This window comes from Staurois parvus, unplaced genomic scaffold (genome assembly GCF_062004578.1).
Source record: "Staurois parvus isolate SC_StPar_1 unplaced genomic scaffold, SC_StPar_1.0 ptg000027l, whole genome shotgun sequence".
In the NCBI taxonomy this organism is placed as follows: domain Eukaryota; kingdom Metazoa; phylum Chordata; class Amphibia; order Anura; family Ranidae; genus Staurois; species Staurois parvus.
The window spans coordinates 635883-653450 of NW_028317823.1; the positions used below are offsets into that span (position 1 = coordinate 635883).

The following is a 17568-nucleotide window of genomic DNA, read 5'->3' on the forward strand; positions in this document are numbered from 1 at the left end:
TTAGAAAGCATTAATAATTTTATTAAATTGATACTTAGAAAAAAGAGGCAATTGGAGCCTTACATTTCTGTACTGTAAAGACTCAAGAAAGTCTCAACAGTCAGGGATGTGCATTTATTTGAACATTCACATTTTAGTAACTAAAGCCATTAGATCAAATAAAAGCTTCTCCAATGTTTGATTAGGGAGGATCAAATTTATAGGAAACTGGGGCACCTTTCAGTTTATTTATTTATTTATTTTTATCAAAGGACAAGTAAGAGTACAGCAGTCCAGCTCAACCAAAATCACAAAACTGAAATACAGCTACAAAAGAATCACAAGTAAATACTGTCGTATAGAGTATAGAGAGAGAAGAAAGTAAACATACAATTACTACAGCAAGAGATGTTTCACAAGGAATATCAACCCTAGGGGCACTGCACAATTCTCATTTGGACCAGCCCTAAAGGACCAAGTCCAGAGTTAATTAGCCAAGGCATCCATATCTTACCAAACTTACCAGGGCATCCACGATGTTGGTAAATATACTTTTCTAAGTGAAGGATGTCACCTACTGATTGATTCAGTTCCTTTAAGGAGGGAGGTTCCAAAGATTTCCAATGAACCAAACGCAATTACATGATAGAAAAAGGACTCTGGAAATTGCTTCATGAGTAACTTCTCTAGGTTCTATATATTCCAGAATGCTCAACAGACAGCATTTAAGGTCTAAAGGTATGTTTGCTCTTAATACTGTATTAATTGTGTAAAGCACTCTCTGCCAATATTGATGGAGCTTGGGGCAGTGCCAAGTAAATGTATGAGGTCACCATGGTCCCTTTTAAATATAACACAAAGAATCAGGCTGGATACCCATTTTATACAGGCATAATGGAGTATATTGAACTCTAAGTAGATCATACAATTGAGATGTTTTGAGAGGTTTTTAAACACATTAAGAGAACAAGTGGTAACTGATACAAACTTTCTTCCCACTGATCCCCTGTCATAGGTCCCAGGTCCTTCTCCCACTGCATTGGAGCTTGCATGGAGTACTTTTGGAGAAACTCAGACAAGCATGGAATAGCATTGAGGATTAAAACCCTTGGAAAAGTCTGTAGAGACCAGGTTGAAAAGCGGTGTTGGAGACAGACACCACTTTGCTGCATCCCCTCACTTATTAGCTTTTAAGTAACGACCAAACAAACACTTTTGTAGCCTCCATATCTCTGTGAAAAGCTGTGGAAGCCATAATACAAGGACTGGATCACATAAAGGGAAAATTTGGCAGATGTGGATTAATTTTTATGAGGTTCTGATCCCTGCTAATAGCCTTAAATGACTAGGCTGATTTAGTGCACTGATCACGATGACTCTGTATTTATAATTGGTCATGGGCCAGAACAGCTTCTTTCAAATTGTCTGTAGTGTTAAGGTTGTAGTCTGGCCACAATTTCCTATTAAATAAACTGTTGCTCCAGGAGAAAGCAGTTGAAATACAGGCTAACTACCCCCTGGATTGCTTTTACAATCAATGGGAGGGGACATCTCACCCCCCCCCTCTCGTGCCCCTTCCACGGGTTGTCCTGTCCCACTAGGACACCCAATTGACCTGTTGACACTTTCACTGGCTGATCATAGAGGCGGGCAAAGACCTGAACCGCTCTGTCTGCCTCTGTGATATAGGAAACAAGAAGCGATGAGCATATATCACTTCCAGTTTACTTGGATGTAAACGGTGCCATTTTTAAAAAAGGTTTGGGTGTTCTAAGAGTTTTCTAGCAACAAATAGAGAACAAAAGTTTCAGTCGCCATAAAGCCCCTTTTGTTTTTAAACACCCCAGACATTCCTAAAAGCACTTCTGCCTAATAAAAAAACATTAACCCTTCATATTTTCCATTCTGGCAAAAATTATTTTTTTTTATCATAATGAATAGATTTTCATGAGCGACAAGTAGATTGGGACCCCTGTTTAGTCCCTTGGACAAGTAGTTTTTTTTTATATATTTCCACACCCCTGAAGAGAGTCAACTACACGTTCTGGACATTGGGTGATAGGAATTGCACATCCCTGCGATGGGCTTCAACAGGCAAATTCCGTGTCCTTTTGACACTAGTTTGAGATTCTTCTGAGATTGTTCAGAATTCATTGCAGAAGCATTTTACCTGCAGTTGACAAGCTGCTTAATCATTTTCATAGATTTATATGGGGAGAGAAGCCGTTTTTTTTGAAGGGAAGAAAAAACTAATTGACATTGGACCTTGCTCTGACCTCCTATGTAACCTAACACTAACGTTACCTTTATCTCTAATGCTAACTTACCCTTTTCTAATGTAAGCTTAACTGCTTTTGTTCATGCTTGCCTCTCCCATATCAGGATCTCTTGCGCCAAAGACCAGTCCTTGAACCTAAAAATACCAGCACTAGAATCTACTGTTTGAAATGTAAAAACTGCTACATGTGCATTTCAACTATATAATTAATTGTTAACCAGGAGTTCTTTTTAGTGTGGTTGTTTACTCAACTTAAATCCTACTGGGTCATCATATTTTAATTGCTACAGTTATATTGCCCTAAAGAAGTGCAGGTATGTTTGCTAGAATTTAAAGTAGAACTATAGGCAAACATTTTTTTTTATTTTGGATAGAGTAAGAGAAGGTTATAACTTCCATCATTTTTTTTTGCCATGTCCTTCACATTGGTGAGATTTACCTTCACTTCTTGTCCCATGGCCACAACTGGAAATGAGAAGAAATCCCTGCAAATTAGGGAATCCCTTGGGAACCCCTTGGTCACCAAAACTAGATTTCCCCTCTATTACTTTTCTGGGGACAACCCAAAATTTGGGATTTTCCTTTGCTTTTACTTTCAATGATAATGGTAAACAGGACGCATAGAGAGGGTAAATCTCCCTAATGGGGGTACAGACTGCAATAAAAACTTGACATGTGTTCTAGTCCACCTCCACTCTATCCAAAAAGAAGTTTTGCCTTTAGTTATACTTTAATACATGTCTGAAGAAGGAGATTGGTCTATAAAAGCCATAATTTAAAAGTTAATTGTCAATGTTTCTGTCCTATAAAATTATATTGTGGCTTTACATTTGGTTGTCAAATGACATGTTCACTTTTGGACATGTGCCGAGAGGTGGGATATGGACGACATGGAGCAATTTTCTCGTCACACTTCGTAAAGCAAATAGGACACTGAATTGTAGAGAATAAAATGTGCAGCCCTTAACCACTATATCTGCTCCAAACTGCTTTTTCTGAACTGGAATGTAATTTACTAAATGAACCCTTTAAAAATTGGAAGGAACTTGTTTTGCTTTGCCAGTAGCAAACAGGAGACAGTTGTGTAATTGTAACCAGGCAATTAATATTGAATACAGTTTAGAACATAGTTTTTCATAAATGGGTTATGCAAAAATGTGCCTGTAAAAATATATTTTGGTGTACGGTGAAATGAATAAAGCCGCAGTAGATTGGGAATAAACTGGTTCTAACTTTTCACTAAGTGTAAGCTGTACATCAGCAATTGCACCTTATGTTCTTTTCTGCTCAGTTTAAGTACAATTTAAACCGCTTCAAGCAAGACATTTTGTTAGAGCTTAAATTCAGTGTCCAGAAAATGGAAAAACCAATTGTACGTTATATTAAATCTAATCTTACCAAAGGCCTTTAAATGTTTTATTTCTCTTTTGGGACTTTTATGAAAATGTTAATGTCTGTAATTATCCCAGCATTGAAAATTAACAGTAAAATGGGAATGTGGTATATATTGGAATTTATGAAAGTACTTTCCTGTGACTGCTGCATGCTGTATTATAGGAGCAATTCTGACCCAGTGAAATCCATAACCTCCTTCCTTCACCCGCAGTCCTCCTTTAGGGCTTGTGTAGTCTGCATTATTGTCAAACAAGTGATTTTGCACTACCCAAAAGCATTTGTTTGAATGCAAAAGACTACATTTGACCTGCTTTGCTAGCAATACAAACTCATTTCAATAGGATCTGCTTTGTACAAACAAGAAAGGCAAGCAAGTCAAATGGAGCCTCACTACTTTATTAAAGTTAATGAACTGTTGTAAGCCAACGTCTGTCTTCATGAGCCACCAAAATATAACTGAAGTCGAAACCTTTTTTAGTTTTAAATAGAATGGATAGGGATTAGAACGTTTGTCAGTTTTCATTGCTGTCTTTGCCCTCGTTAGAGGGAACTCTCTCGATTTGTCCTGTTTACCATTCCAATTGGATGTGAAAGAAAATCCCAAAATTTGTGTTGTTCCAAAAATCGTAATAGAGGGGAAATCTTCCAATGGGAACACTAGTTCTGGTGACAGCCAGGGATTCCCTTACCATTTGCAGCTGCAGCAAAGATCAATCTAGCACTTGTGATGTGAAGGAGATTGGGCGCAAGAAAAGTGGCAGGGGAGAAGATTAAATGAAACTTCCCATTTATTTATTTTTATTTATACTTACCTGCTCTGTGCAATGGTTTTGCACAGAGAAGCCACAATCCTCCTCTTCTCGGGTCCCTCCTGGCTCCTCTCTCCTGCCAAGTGCCCCCAATTGCCAGGAGCTTGCTATGGGGGCACCGGAGCCGCTACTCTGTGTGTCTGTTTTCACACAGACATGGCTTGGTCCCACCTTCCACTTTCTCCTCATCGACTGTGATTGACAGTAGTGGGAGCCAGTGGCTCCCACTGCGGTCTCAGCCAATGAGGAGGGAGAAACCCAGGACAGCTGTGGCTTCTCTGCGCATTGCTAGATCAAGATGGCGCTCAGGTAAGTATTGGGGGGTGCTGCATGCAAAATAACATGCATGAAGGTAAAAATCCTCGAGCCTTTAAAACCAATTTAAGGCAGTACTGTGGCTTAGTGGTTAGCACTTCTGCCTTGCTGTACTGGGGTCCTCTATTTTAGCCCCAGGATAATAGCTATATGGAGTTTGAAAGTTCTTCCTGTGTTTGCATTAGTTTCCTCCAGGTATTACAGTTTTCACCCACACTCCTAAGATATACTCAGAGGTGTGGACATTTTTGAAAAAAATACTTGTCTAAGGGACTAAATCAGTGTCCCAATCTACTTGTCCCTCATGACAATCTACTTGTCCAGATATTTTTTTTTAAACAAATTTGTATTTAAATCAGAGGTGATATTAGGAATGTTTTAAAAACAAAAGTGGTTTTATGGTGACTTAAGCGTTTTATTATTTCTAACATTGCGCTGTTTACCTCCTCCTCCCCTCCCTGCCTCTCTCCAGCACTGCACCCAGGGACTAGCATGGAACAGAGGGACACCATGCGGTGTGATGAGCACTGATTGGATGCTTGTCAGGAAAGTGGAGTGTTGGGTTTATCCTTGATCCCTTTCGCTGCCAGAGCCGTTTTTGCGTTTTTTGTACCAGATTAAAAAAAATCATTTAGGCCTGAAGATTACACAAAACCCCCAAACATGATATATTTTCTGAAATCAGAGACCCTAGAGAATAAAATAGTGGTAGTTCAAAAGTTTTATGTCGCATGATATTACCGCAAAATTTAATTAAAAAATTACTTAATTTTAGGGCACAAAAAAAGCAATAAATTTCCCTATTTTTTGTAAAATATAAAAGATGAGGTTGCAGCGAGTAAATAGATATCCAACTTGTCAAACTTTAAGTTTGCGTGCGCTTGTGAAATGTCGACAGACTTCAGTACCCTTTATTTTCTATAGGTGATGCTTTTAAAGCACCTTCTAGGTCATCCCTGTAGTGTTACAGAGGAGGTCTGGTGCTTGAATTATTGCTCTAATTCTGGCGTGCCACATGTAACGTGTACCGCAATTGACGTTTTCATGCGTAGGCGCCTCAGTGTGTGCTTTTACGTTTGCACGTGCGTATATGTGGGGGGATGTTATGTGCTTGGGTGTAACTTTCATTTTTTACAATTAAATAAAAAACTTTTTTTTTAACTTATTTTTTTTTTCATCACATGGGGGACAATGTCCCCTATGTAATAATTTTTTGGTGACATGTTCTCTTTATTGAAACATCCAAGGTCTAAAAGACCCTGGATGTCTCCCCTGAATGTAATGCAATGCTCTCCTCCCTCCCTTCTAGCTGCTGGCGGTGAGCTGGTCCCGGGCCTGCAGATGGGCAAGCAAAGCCCGGGAGACAGTGGGCGGGGGGGAACTTCACACGGGGGGTGGAGAGGCTTCTACCTGACAGGTGAGCCCCGCTGCTTGCCCGCAGCAGAGCTGAAGGTAAAAAAAACACCCTACTTGCCCGGCGCCCGGAACTACATGTCCCATGCATCGGGCAATAGGAGTTCAACATCCCTGTATACTGGTAGGTTAATTGGCTGCTGTTTAAATTGGCCATAGTATATGTGTGTGAGTGTGCATGTGAATATACAGTATGTAAAGCACTGCATTGTTGGAGTTTTAAAAGTACCTGTAGTATATAAGTTGCCCTGCAGTGACATCTCTTGCTCTAGGGTACTTGACAGCATTCAGTTACTTTGTAAAGTGGTTACATTTAGAATGATTCTGAACCTGTCAGGTTAAAATAGTTGAAGCTGAAACGTCCCACCTCTACATTCTCTGAGGCTGTCATCCTGATTTTTGTTACCAGAGAAAGTCAGCAGTAATAATGGACCAAAGTCTGAACTCTCCAATGGTAGTGAAGCCATGGTCAGGATGACCGCCTTTGGCATGCACTTTTAAAAACAAGTCAGCTTTGCCATCTTCCGCATTTATGTTCACACAGGTTCACTTATAAATATCCCATATATCTTATAGCTCTAGACTTTTTTCAGCAAGAATATGAAATAGCATAATTATCAGAACATATCATTTTACATTTAAAGAATTGCATTTGATGGAGTTGAGTCCCCTGGGGAACCTGTAAATACCACTTTTTAGTTTTAATGAACGCAGCTTTTTGCAGCTATTTGCAGGGCTATAATCCTGATTATTTGATACTTACGCCACCATTTCTTACCAGCTTATCTTTCGCCCCAAATAACATGTACATAAAGTCTTCATGTGGTCTGAATATTAATCATTCTACATGTAAGTGCTGCCATGATACATAGAAGCATCCAAATCACTGTGAGTTATTGTTTTACAGCATGTTTCACTACATGTACGGTATGTTAACTTTTAAAGGTGAACTTTAAAAAGGCCACACTTCCAAGTAAACCTTCATTAGCAGCATAACAGATTTACTAAATAATCAATTCTACCAGGGCCATGCTGAAGCCAAGGCAAACTCCCACTTAGGGCTCTGTGCTGGAGCAGAAGGGGCTCAACTGGAGTGGGGGATTTCCCCTTGCTTCTGCATTGCCCAAGGCTGTCTTTTGCACTGTGCAGGACCAAGTTTTAATGCAGCTCAACCCTACAGATCACGTTGTCTTTCTCTATAAACCCTACGTTATTACCACCATCCCTCCCTTTAGCTTTTTTTTTTTTTTTTTTTTTTTTTACTATTCACTTTTACTGTTTTACTGTAAATGTTCTAAGTTTGCCTGATTTTTGTACCAAGCTTTTACCAGAAGTAGAACTGTTTTGCTTGTATCTTTTTGGTTACTTTGCGGTAAAGCATGGATACAGGCCTGTTTTCTGTTGCTTGTGCTAAGAAAAATGCTGTGTACACTGTTCAGGAAAAGCAAAACAATTGGGGGCCCATCCGGGATTTGTGCTAAATTTCAAGAAAAGCAAAACAATAACAAATTCCAGAATAAAATGTGCATGTTTGATGATTAATAGGCTACTTTATGGTAATGTTCATTGAAACATGGCACTGTTTTACCATGCTAAATGTGTATGCCATCAGATTTTGCTAGGATTGTGTTTATAATGTTAAGTTTAGATGCATTGTCCATGTGCAAATCTTAAAGTGGTTCTAAAGGCAGAATATTTTTTACCTTAATGCATTCTCTGCATTAAGATAAACCCTTCCCCTGCCAGCCCCCCTTATAATTTCGAGCCCGATTTTGATCCAGCAATGTGCATGAGAGCATTGGCTGAGAGACAACAGTGGGAGCAATTGGCTCCCACTGCTGTCAATCACAGTCAGTGAGGAGGGTGGGCTTGGGTGGTGTTGTGTGTTTTTTGGACACAAAGCTTGGCTCAGGAGCAAGCACGCACGTGTGTCTCCATAGCAAGCAGCTTGCTATAGTGGGCACTTAGCTGGGGAGAGAAGCCATAAGCGCAAGCAGGGGACCTGAGAAGAGGAGGATCTGGTCTGCTCTGTGCAAAACTATTGTAACATTTTTGTTATGTTTAAAAAATAAAAGTTAAACCTTTGCAATCACTTTAACACCCAGCAGGTCAGTCAGCAGCAAAGATAGTAAATCAGCTGTCTACACCAGGGACAGGCAACTGCAGCCCTCCAGCTGTTGTGGAACTACTTGTCCCATGAGGTATTGCAAAACTAACAGGTATAATCATGACTCCCCAAGGCAGATTTATGATATTTGTATGATTTGGTGACCCAGGCGTTATTTGGAGGTCTAGAAACCATTAGTGATATTCAATGCATGGATCTAGAATTGCAGCAAAACTATGATAGTTTTATGGTTAAAAAAAGTTTTTTGATTTATCAAAAGTCTGTTACAGTCATTTAAAAGTGCAGAAAAAAAAGAAGTATAAATTATATTGCGGAAATGTACAGATTTGACCAACCTTTTTCAGAAATCACAGTAGTCAGTAGTTCGAAATGTTAAAGTAGAGATTGACTGTACAGGAAGGAACCTGTAACCAAAAGGTTGCCGGGAAGGAAAGGAGGTTGGGCATAACCAGAAAAGGGTAGGTAAAAGGGCCTCAGTGTAGCCAACCCTAAAGCCTAAATAGGCCACCATCAGTTCCAGGAGGAAGAAGGTGTGTAAAATAGGAATAACAAACTGCAGTGTATATTTGCGTTGTATCGGACAACCTGGCCCACTGTGATAGTTTTAGGTAAGGGCACGTTTTAATCCTCATGCACATGGGCAAATGAATTTACAATATGCTCCAAATATGCAGGCGTTTGTCTGCTAGAACTCGGCAGAAATGCCTCTGATGTTGAGTATTTATGCACATTAATATGCACATGGCATTTACTGTAAATACATTTTACTGGTCATAGTTATTCATTTATTCTGGCCATTGAAATACCTTTAGAGGCATAAAAAAACTAATGCAGCGACCACATCCAAGGATGGGGTAAGCTGCAATATTTTTCATTTTTAGAAGACTCCTTGTTATATTGGATGCGTCTCTTTATCTCTATAGGGTGTACCAGCTAGTGAAGGCTCTGTATTCCTTTGGAATTTTTGTAACCTACGCCATTCAGTACTACGTTCCTGCTGAAATTATCCTTCCACTTGTTACATCAAGAATATCCAAGAAGTGGAAGCTAGCTTGTGAACTTGCCATGAGGACTCTGCTAGTCTGCATAACCTGTGAGTAACTTCATTTTAAACAATTGTATCATTCCTAAGTGTCACATTTTTATTTTTTTCATTTTTGTTTTATAAGTAAATGGAAACAATTGAGTACTGTCCGTGATACTTTTTTTATTTGCACTAACATACAATTTTGAGGACAAGCTTTCGGGGAATGTCCCCTTCTTCAAGGTCCAAGCAGTACTATACAAATCACAAAGTTTCAGCAGAATATTAGAAGGGATGGAAAAAAAAAAAAAAAAGATCTAGAGTTAAGAGACAGCAAAAGCGAGGGGGGATGGGGGGGGGATACTACACTCACACAGAGGCAGTCATGCTTGAGGTGATAAAACTGTTGGATAATGGTTGAGGAATACCATAAGTAAATGGAAAAATTACTACTATACAGCATTATACCATTAGTACCAGCTGATGAAAATTCTAAAGACTAAAGGCAAAACTTTTATTTTTGAAATATAGGTTTACCATTAGTAATATGTTACACCCATATTTAAGGTGTAACATGTTACTATGCAGCAGCCTCTTCCCACCCCTGCACACCCCCTGTAACAGTGGGCAGGGGTTCTTCTACCCTGAAGAGTGTCATATTTTAAAATAGGCATGGCTGTTTGGGGCTCTGCCCACACAGCTGTGTCTTTCTTTTACAGAGATCTATGAATGAATGCACTACAAGTCCTGTCTGCCACCGCTACAGATGGCTTGTAGTTCCGAAAAGACTGCAAAGGCGTTGATGAGCACCCCTGTATTTCATTCACTCTTTCAGCAGCTCTGAAACTGACAGGCCATACAGAGCTGTTGGAAGAGAATGCAGAAGCCTGAAATTTCACCTGAGATCCGCTGACCGCAGGAGGAATGTTGTGCAGGCTCCTGAGAAAAAAAAGAAATGCACAGTTCTCTTACATTCATTGACGGACATAGCCTCTTCTTCTTAATCCGTGAACAATCAGGGTTTTATAGCCCCACCCACAGGAGTAGGATGCTAGGCAGAAAAAAATTGGCTCCTTCTAAGGGCAGTCCTCTCTGGGCATAAAACCCCCTCTTTTTCTATAGGATTCCAGTCATATTCTGCCTAGTGTTTCAGGAGTACAAATGTGGTGTTCTGCTGGTACTTGTGGTCTTATAGCTTTTTTTTTTTTTTTTTTTTATTCCTGGGATTTTTTCTTGCGGAGATCTTCTGTCAGCAGTCGGGCTGGGTGATGGGCTCGATAATCTAGATCCAGTGATCACCCAGTCTGATAAGTGAGCATGCGCAGACCGCTAGCTCGGTGCGGCCAACAAGTTGAACATTTGGCAGAGACACATATGACCGGGTGCCTATAATCTTTGTCACAGTATTACCCCTGGCCGACAGCCCCCCTTCCCCACTTCGGTGGAGAGGTGCGGGTACTCCCTGGGGTGGTTGATCTTGCAGGGTCCGCTCCTCCCCTACAGGCCTCGGCTTCTGTACTACCATACGCCCTCCTCCCCTTCCCGCTGTGGTGAGCATTGGCTGTTAGGTATACTGTGATGGGGTGGTTTCTCTGAGGCTACTGTGCCTCTCATTGTCAGGTTGTCCTGCCTTTGACCCTGTGTATTCGGACAGCCCTCTTGCCTATGCCAAAGAGGTTAGCCAGGGCCTTGGTTATACGCTTGGCCTACACTCCAGTTGTGCTTACCAGAGGGTCGTGGGAGTGAAGCAGCGGTAGCTCACAGGTTAAGTACTCTGACGGCCAGTGTAGCCTTGGGAGACTTCTTGACAGGCATGGGTTTGGATCCACTGGAGCCTTCCTGCAGCCACAGTATCTTATTCTGCTGGTGGGGTGTGTTTGGGCCACCCTGTTCTGGTTTGGGTTGCGGTACCTCGTCCCCTCAGGTGCCTGTACCATGTGGTCACCTAACCCATAAATCTAGCCTGGGGCTTTATGACCTATATGGTGGGTAGCGTCACCCTCCATTTTGCCTGTGGGAATCCCGCCCTTTCTCCTGTGTCATTTCCCTCATTTGCTGTGACCAGAGGCAGAGGTGCCTGGAATCAGACTTCAGCTGATGGGCAGGGTCTGGGGGGCAGGCCGGTTCTGTGCTTCTGTGTTTGAAGACTCGCTCATACCTGCTGGACAATATGGGGATCCCTGTGTGTTCTCTTCAAGACTTTGGTGGATCCTCCACCTCAGGAAGTCTATGTTGACCCCAGCTAAGAATTTGGAGTATCTGGGGCTGATTCTTGATCAGAGCAGGCCAAGGATCTCTCCCATCAGACACTCTCCGAAGCTCTTGTCTTGCAAGCAGCCCCCCCTGTGTTTGTACATGCGGGATTTGGGCTTTAGAGTGGCTACCTTTGATGAGGTCCTATATGCCCAGTTCCATATGAGAACACGACAGATAGAAATCCTATCCAACTTGACCAGATTGTCCACTTCCTAGGACATTCAAATTCAACTAGAGAGCTCGACGTGACCCTCTCTTCTATGGTGGTTGCAGTCTCGGACTCCCTTTGCTGGACTGTTGTTGCAATGGATGCCAGCCTGTTGGGCTAGGGATGAGTCCTGAGATCGGACTGGGATCAGGGTCGCCCAAAGGAACTCTGTCCTTCACTAACATATGTGGCCACTGGATGTGTGGTATAAACTGTATGTAGCTGTGGCTACATACAGCATACTGCACTATGTTCCAGGTTTGAGTCTTTCACAGTGGCACTCAGCCATTCAAAGAAAGCAATATATTCTATCAATGAATACAACGCTTCCACTGATTGTCTGAGTCAGAGGTTGTGACATCATCAGTCCGACTCAGCCAATTAGAGGAACCTTTGTATCAATTGATAGAATACAACACTTACTCTGAATGGCTGAGGGCCGCTGTGATACACTGTACTGTGTTCTGGGTATGAGACAGGAGGTCTCGGCTCGCACCCAGAACACAGTGCAGTATGCTGCATGTAGCTGCAGCTACATACAGTTTATACCACACATCCAGTGGCCTCACAGGTTAGTGAGGGACATGGTTTGTTTGTTCCCAGCTGGCCCAAACAAACTATGTAAAGTATATCAAAAGTTGGAGATCAGCTTTAATTTCTGATTTGTAACAAGTTCTTTCTTAAACATGGCACAGGCAAAGTATTCATAGACCCTGTTTTATGGTCTTGTACCTTCAGGTGATTGGACACCAGCAAAGATTTTAAGGACATGCTCCTCTCCTGTGACCTACCCCATTTCTTGAGTCCTCAGTTTTTTAAGGTTACGGACTACTTCTCCCTTTTATGGAGAAATCACTCTTAGCTGAAGGGGTTAATTATTTTATATTTATTAATTTTCTATCAACTGTACAGCCATCTCCTTCACTGTCTTCTTATATTACAATAGAAAAAGTGCATCCAGTTCTGTGCAACCTTAGTAAAACTGGATCGTGCATGAGTGTAGTTAGCTGAAGGGTTCTATACAGGTCCAGGACCATGGTCCATCTCTATGGAGCCCAGACCTTGAAGACCCCTTTGGGGGTATGCCTACTTTTAACAGGTGAAGCCTAGACTCTATATACAGTTCATTGTAGTGGGCAAGTAAGACAGGGTCACCCTGTTTCTCTTTACTGTAATAACCAGGGCAATCTTTGTAATGTATTCACTTCACACTACTGCTTTGTATTGTAAATGTATTCTTTACTAGCTGTTTTGTTTCAAACATCGCTTTATGCAAAAGACATACCTCCTGAGACTGTGCAGACAGTTTGGCAACTTGCTTAACAGAATAACAGTCAGTGTCAACTCACCAAGAGGAATGAAATCTAATGTAATTTGTTCCAGGCTGGCAGATTACAAAGGATGTGTTTTTAAGAGGTGAAAAAGCATTTAATGTTTCAAAGCTATCATTCTCTAAAATTACCTCTTTAATTAGCATGGGCAACAGCTAAACTAACTTGGGGCATTGGGAGGCTGCAAGTATCTAACTGAGGACTATACCAAATGATATCAAAATAAAAGGGGAAACAAGAACATGCCAAATACACAAAGTATTAAAAAAAAAAATAGCAGCTGCAGTAGCACACAAACTTGAAAATAAGTATTGCTGGCCTGTGTAGCTATGTAAAAATACATCTTCAAAATTCAAAACAGAGGCATTGAAATGACAGCTCCTCTCCCTTTTTTTTTCTCTGGCAGCAGGGACTACAAGCTTACCAGCTTTCTGGTGTAAGCTAACAGCAGTTCCACTAAGATGTTTACAAACCCAACTTCAGAGCCTTTGTACTTACACTGTATTGTCAAAAGTATTGGGCCAGCCCTCCAAATCATTGGATTCAGGTGTTCCAATCACCTCCATGGCCACAGGTGTATAAAATCAAGCCCCTAGTCATGCAGACTGCTTCTACAAACATTTGTGAAAGAATGGGTCACTCTCAGGAGCTCAGTGAATTCAAGCGTGGTACCGTGATAGGTTGTCACCTGTGTAATAAGTCCATCAGTGAAATTTCCTTGCTACTAAATATTCCACGGTCAACTGTTAGTGGTATTATAAGAAAGTGGAAGCAACTGGGAACAACAGCAACTCAGCCACAAAGTGATACGCCACATAAAATGACAGAGCGGGGTCAGTGCATGCTGAAGCGCACAGTGCACAGAAGTCATCAACTGTCTGCAGAAACAATAGCGAACGACCTACAATCTTTGTGTGGCCTTCAAATTAGCACAACAACAGTGCATAGAGAGCTTCATGGAATGGGTTTCCATGGCTGAGCAGCTGCATCCAAGCCTTACATCACCAAGTGCAATGCACAGTGTCGGATGCAGTGGTGTAAAGAACACCACCACTGGACTCTAGAGCAGTGGAGACGTGTTCTCTAGAGTGACTAATCACACTTCTCTGTCTTCCAATCTGATGGATATGTCTGGGTTTGGCAGTTGCCGGGTGAACAGTACTTGCCTGACTGCATTGTGCCAAGTGTAAAGTTTGGTGGAGGGGGATTATGGTGTGGGGTTGTTTTTTAGGGTTTGGGCTTGGTCCCTTAGTTCCAGTGAAGAGAACTCTTAAGGTGTCAGCTTACAAAGACATTTGGACAATTTCATTTAAATTTTGGGGATGGCCCCTTCCTGTTCCAACATGAATGCACACCAGTGCACAAAGTAATGTCCATAAACACATGGATGAGTGAGTTTGGGGTGGAGGAACTTGACTGGTCTGCACCTGACCTGACCTCAACCTGATAGAACACCTTTGGGATGAATTAGAGCGGAGACTGTGAGCCAGGCCTTCTCGTCCGACATCAGTGCCTGACCTCACAAATGGGCTTCTGGAAGAATGGTCAAACATTCCCATAGACACCCTCCTAAACCTTGTGGACAGCCTTCCCAGAAGAGTTGAAGCGGCAAAGGGAGGGCCAACTCAACATTGAACCCTACGGACTAAGACTGGGATGCCATTAAAGTTCATGTGCGTGTAAAGGCAGGCATCCCAGTACTTTTGGCAATATAGTGTATCTTTTAAACTTAGACTACAGTACATGCAGCTAGAGATGGCAGTGAGGGCTTGTTTTAACGCTTGTACTGCTTGATAAGAATATATTTATTTATTTATTACAGGTACTTATATAGTGCTATCAATTTACACAGCGCTTTACATATATATTGTACATTCACATCAGTATCTAACTCTCAAGAGGCGTACAATCTAAGGTCCCTAACTCGCCTTCATACATACACATACTAGGGACAATTTAGACAGGAGCCAATTCACCTACCAGCATGTCTTTGGAGTGTGGGAGGAAACCGGAGTACCCGGAGGAAACCCACGCAGGCACAGGGAGAACATGCAAACTCCAGGCAGGTGGTTCCGTGGTTGGGATTCGAACCAACGACCCCAGTGCTGCCAGGTGGAAGTGCTAACCATTTAGCCTCTGTGCTGCTCATATATAAATATTTTAGCCCATAGTCTTGGCATAGGTGCATTTTTATCAATGTAATCTGTTCAGAACTTTTAAATGAATTGCTCTTACTATACAGCACTAGTTTGGTGCATCCTAGCACCTGGGCTTCAATGCTTCTACAAATCTCCTAAAAATAAATAAAACTTTACTCTCCCGAAATAGGACTCAACACTGATGTCAGATGATCTGGATGACATTTGTGTTCACTGTGCAAAAGCTCATGCAGGTGAATGAAATATCTTTCAGTGATTGTATATCTGTGAAAATGCCATGGTCATGCTAACTTGTGCTATCGTCAACCCAACTTAACCACTTGCCTCCCGGGCACTTATACTCCCTTCCTGCCTAGGCCAATTTTCAGCTTTCAGCGCTGTCAGTTGCGCAGTCATGCAACATTGTACCCATATGAAATTTTTATCATTTTTTTCACACAAATAGAGCTTTCTTCTGGTGGTATTTAATCACCACTGGGTATTTTATTTTTTGCACTATAAACAAAAAAAGAGCAAAACATTTGAAAAAAAGTTTTTCTTTGTTTCTATTATAAAATTTTTCAAACAGGTAATTTTTCTCCTTCACTGATTTGCGTTGATGAGGCTGCACTGATGGGCACTGATGAGCTGGCACTGATGATGCTGTACTGATAGGTGGCACTGATGGGCAGCACTGATGGGTGGCATTAACGGCACTGCTGGACACTGATGGGTGGCACTGCTGGGCACAGGTGGGAGGCACTGATCATCAGGGCACTGATGATTATTGCTGATCACTTCTTTGACAATTGCCGGTTATCGGCAGTACTTTCCTCGTGCTGTGACAGCATGAGGAAAGTGCAGCCGACAACCAGCAACTGTATTTACCCAGTGATCTGCAAGGCCGCTGTGAATGACCGTTTACCATATCACGTGATCATCTGTGTTCGTAGGACACGGCGTTCACCGACGGTGCCGGGTGCGTACCGCTGGGGGCACACAGGGGACGTGTTCTGGGAGGACGTCCATGGACGTCCTCCCAGAACTAGACAACCGCACTGTATCTGTCTTTCGGCTATAGCGCGGTAGGGAACCGGTTAATGTTATCTTAATGTTAGACTAACAATTTACACAAACCATTTTTTCTACACAGAGCATCTTAATGTAGCAAAGAACAAGGAATAAAGCTCTCTTGAAATAAAACACATGCATTCACTTCAGCTGTACCATTCCTAAAGCTGGACTCGTTAACACCTGCATTGGTCTATTAAATGTGATCTGTGGCGTATTGGTTTTTACATCATGGCATAAGCACGGCTGATCATGATTCTTCCTGAATACCTGATACCTGACAGCAACTGTCACATTTTTTTACATATTAGACTAGGCTGTCCTGAGATTTTGCTTAGCAAAAAAAAGGTTGAGAAACGCTGGGGGAGACTGCAAAACCTAAAAGGCAAAATAGGAAAAACAAAATGCTCTGAGGCTTGAAGGGATTTAGGGAGAAGAAGCCTGGGGACTCAAGTGGTTAATGTTGCACAGAGCAGCACCAACTTGAAGATGTTCAGGCATCATTGAGGACTACCCAGTACTGAATGAAGACTGAATGGCCTGAATGAAGACTTCTTGAAAAGGAAAGTGTAACAAATCATAGCATAAAATACTTTGGGGGGGGGGGGGCATCTTCTGGGGGGAGGGGGTGTATGTAGCCTGGAGTTGGGCTTTAAATGCATCACCTGATGAAAGCAGTTAGCAAATACACACATTTCTATGTGCAACATTTCGTATTTACTGACTAGGAAGAAGTAACGTGCATTTTTTTCTATTTCTTGTAACTGCATACATTTCCTTTCTATTATGTTTGACTGCCCAAGAGAGCTGGAGGTTTACCGATGTGTAGAGTTTGTTTACAGCTAAAAGTATGCATAGTCTTTCCAAAGCGCGCTGGAGGTTTCCTCCGTGATGAGTACATATGAATAAAATCATTATTTTTGTTTTCCTATTAGTGTGAAGTGAAGCAGTCTTTCCAAGGTTTCTATTTGTCTGTAGTTGATTCTGTGTGCTTTACTGCTGTGATGGATGTTTCACATACTAATGCTTTTGACTGCAGGAATTGCAAATATATATATATGTGTGTGTATGTATGTATGTACATATATGTGTGTGTGTGTGTGTGGATATGCATGTATGTATGTATATATATGTAATATATATATGTGTGTGTATGTATGTGTGTGTGTGTGTGTGTGTGTGTGTGTGTGTATGTATACAGTACATATATATATACATACGTG

The 17568-nt window shown here is 41.6% G+C and overlaps 1 protein-coding gene across 1 annotated transcript in view; it reads left to right on the forward strand.

Annotated features, from left to right (window-relative positions):
• The window catches only part of SLC36A4 (solute carrier family 36 member 4), a 415009-nt gene that overhangs the window by 183715 nt on the left and 213726 nt on the right, over positions 1-17568 (forward strand). Inside the window, exon 10 of the mRNA XM_089656501.1 lies at positions 9241-9410. Within this exon, the coding sequence (XP_089512627.1) occupies positions 9241-9410 (170 nt within the window). The remainder of the gene's footprint in view (positions 1-9240; positions 9411-17568) is intronic.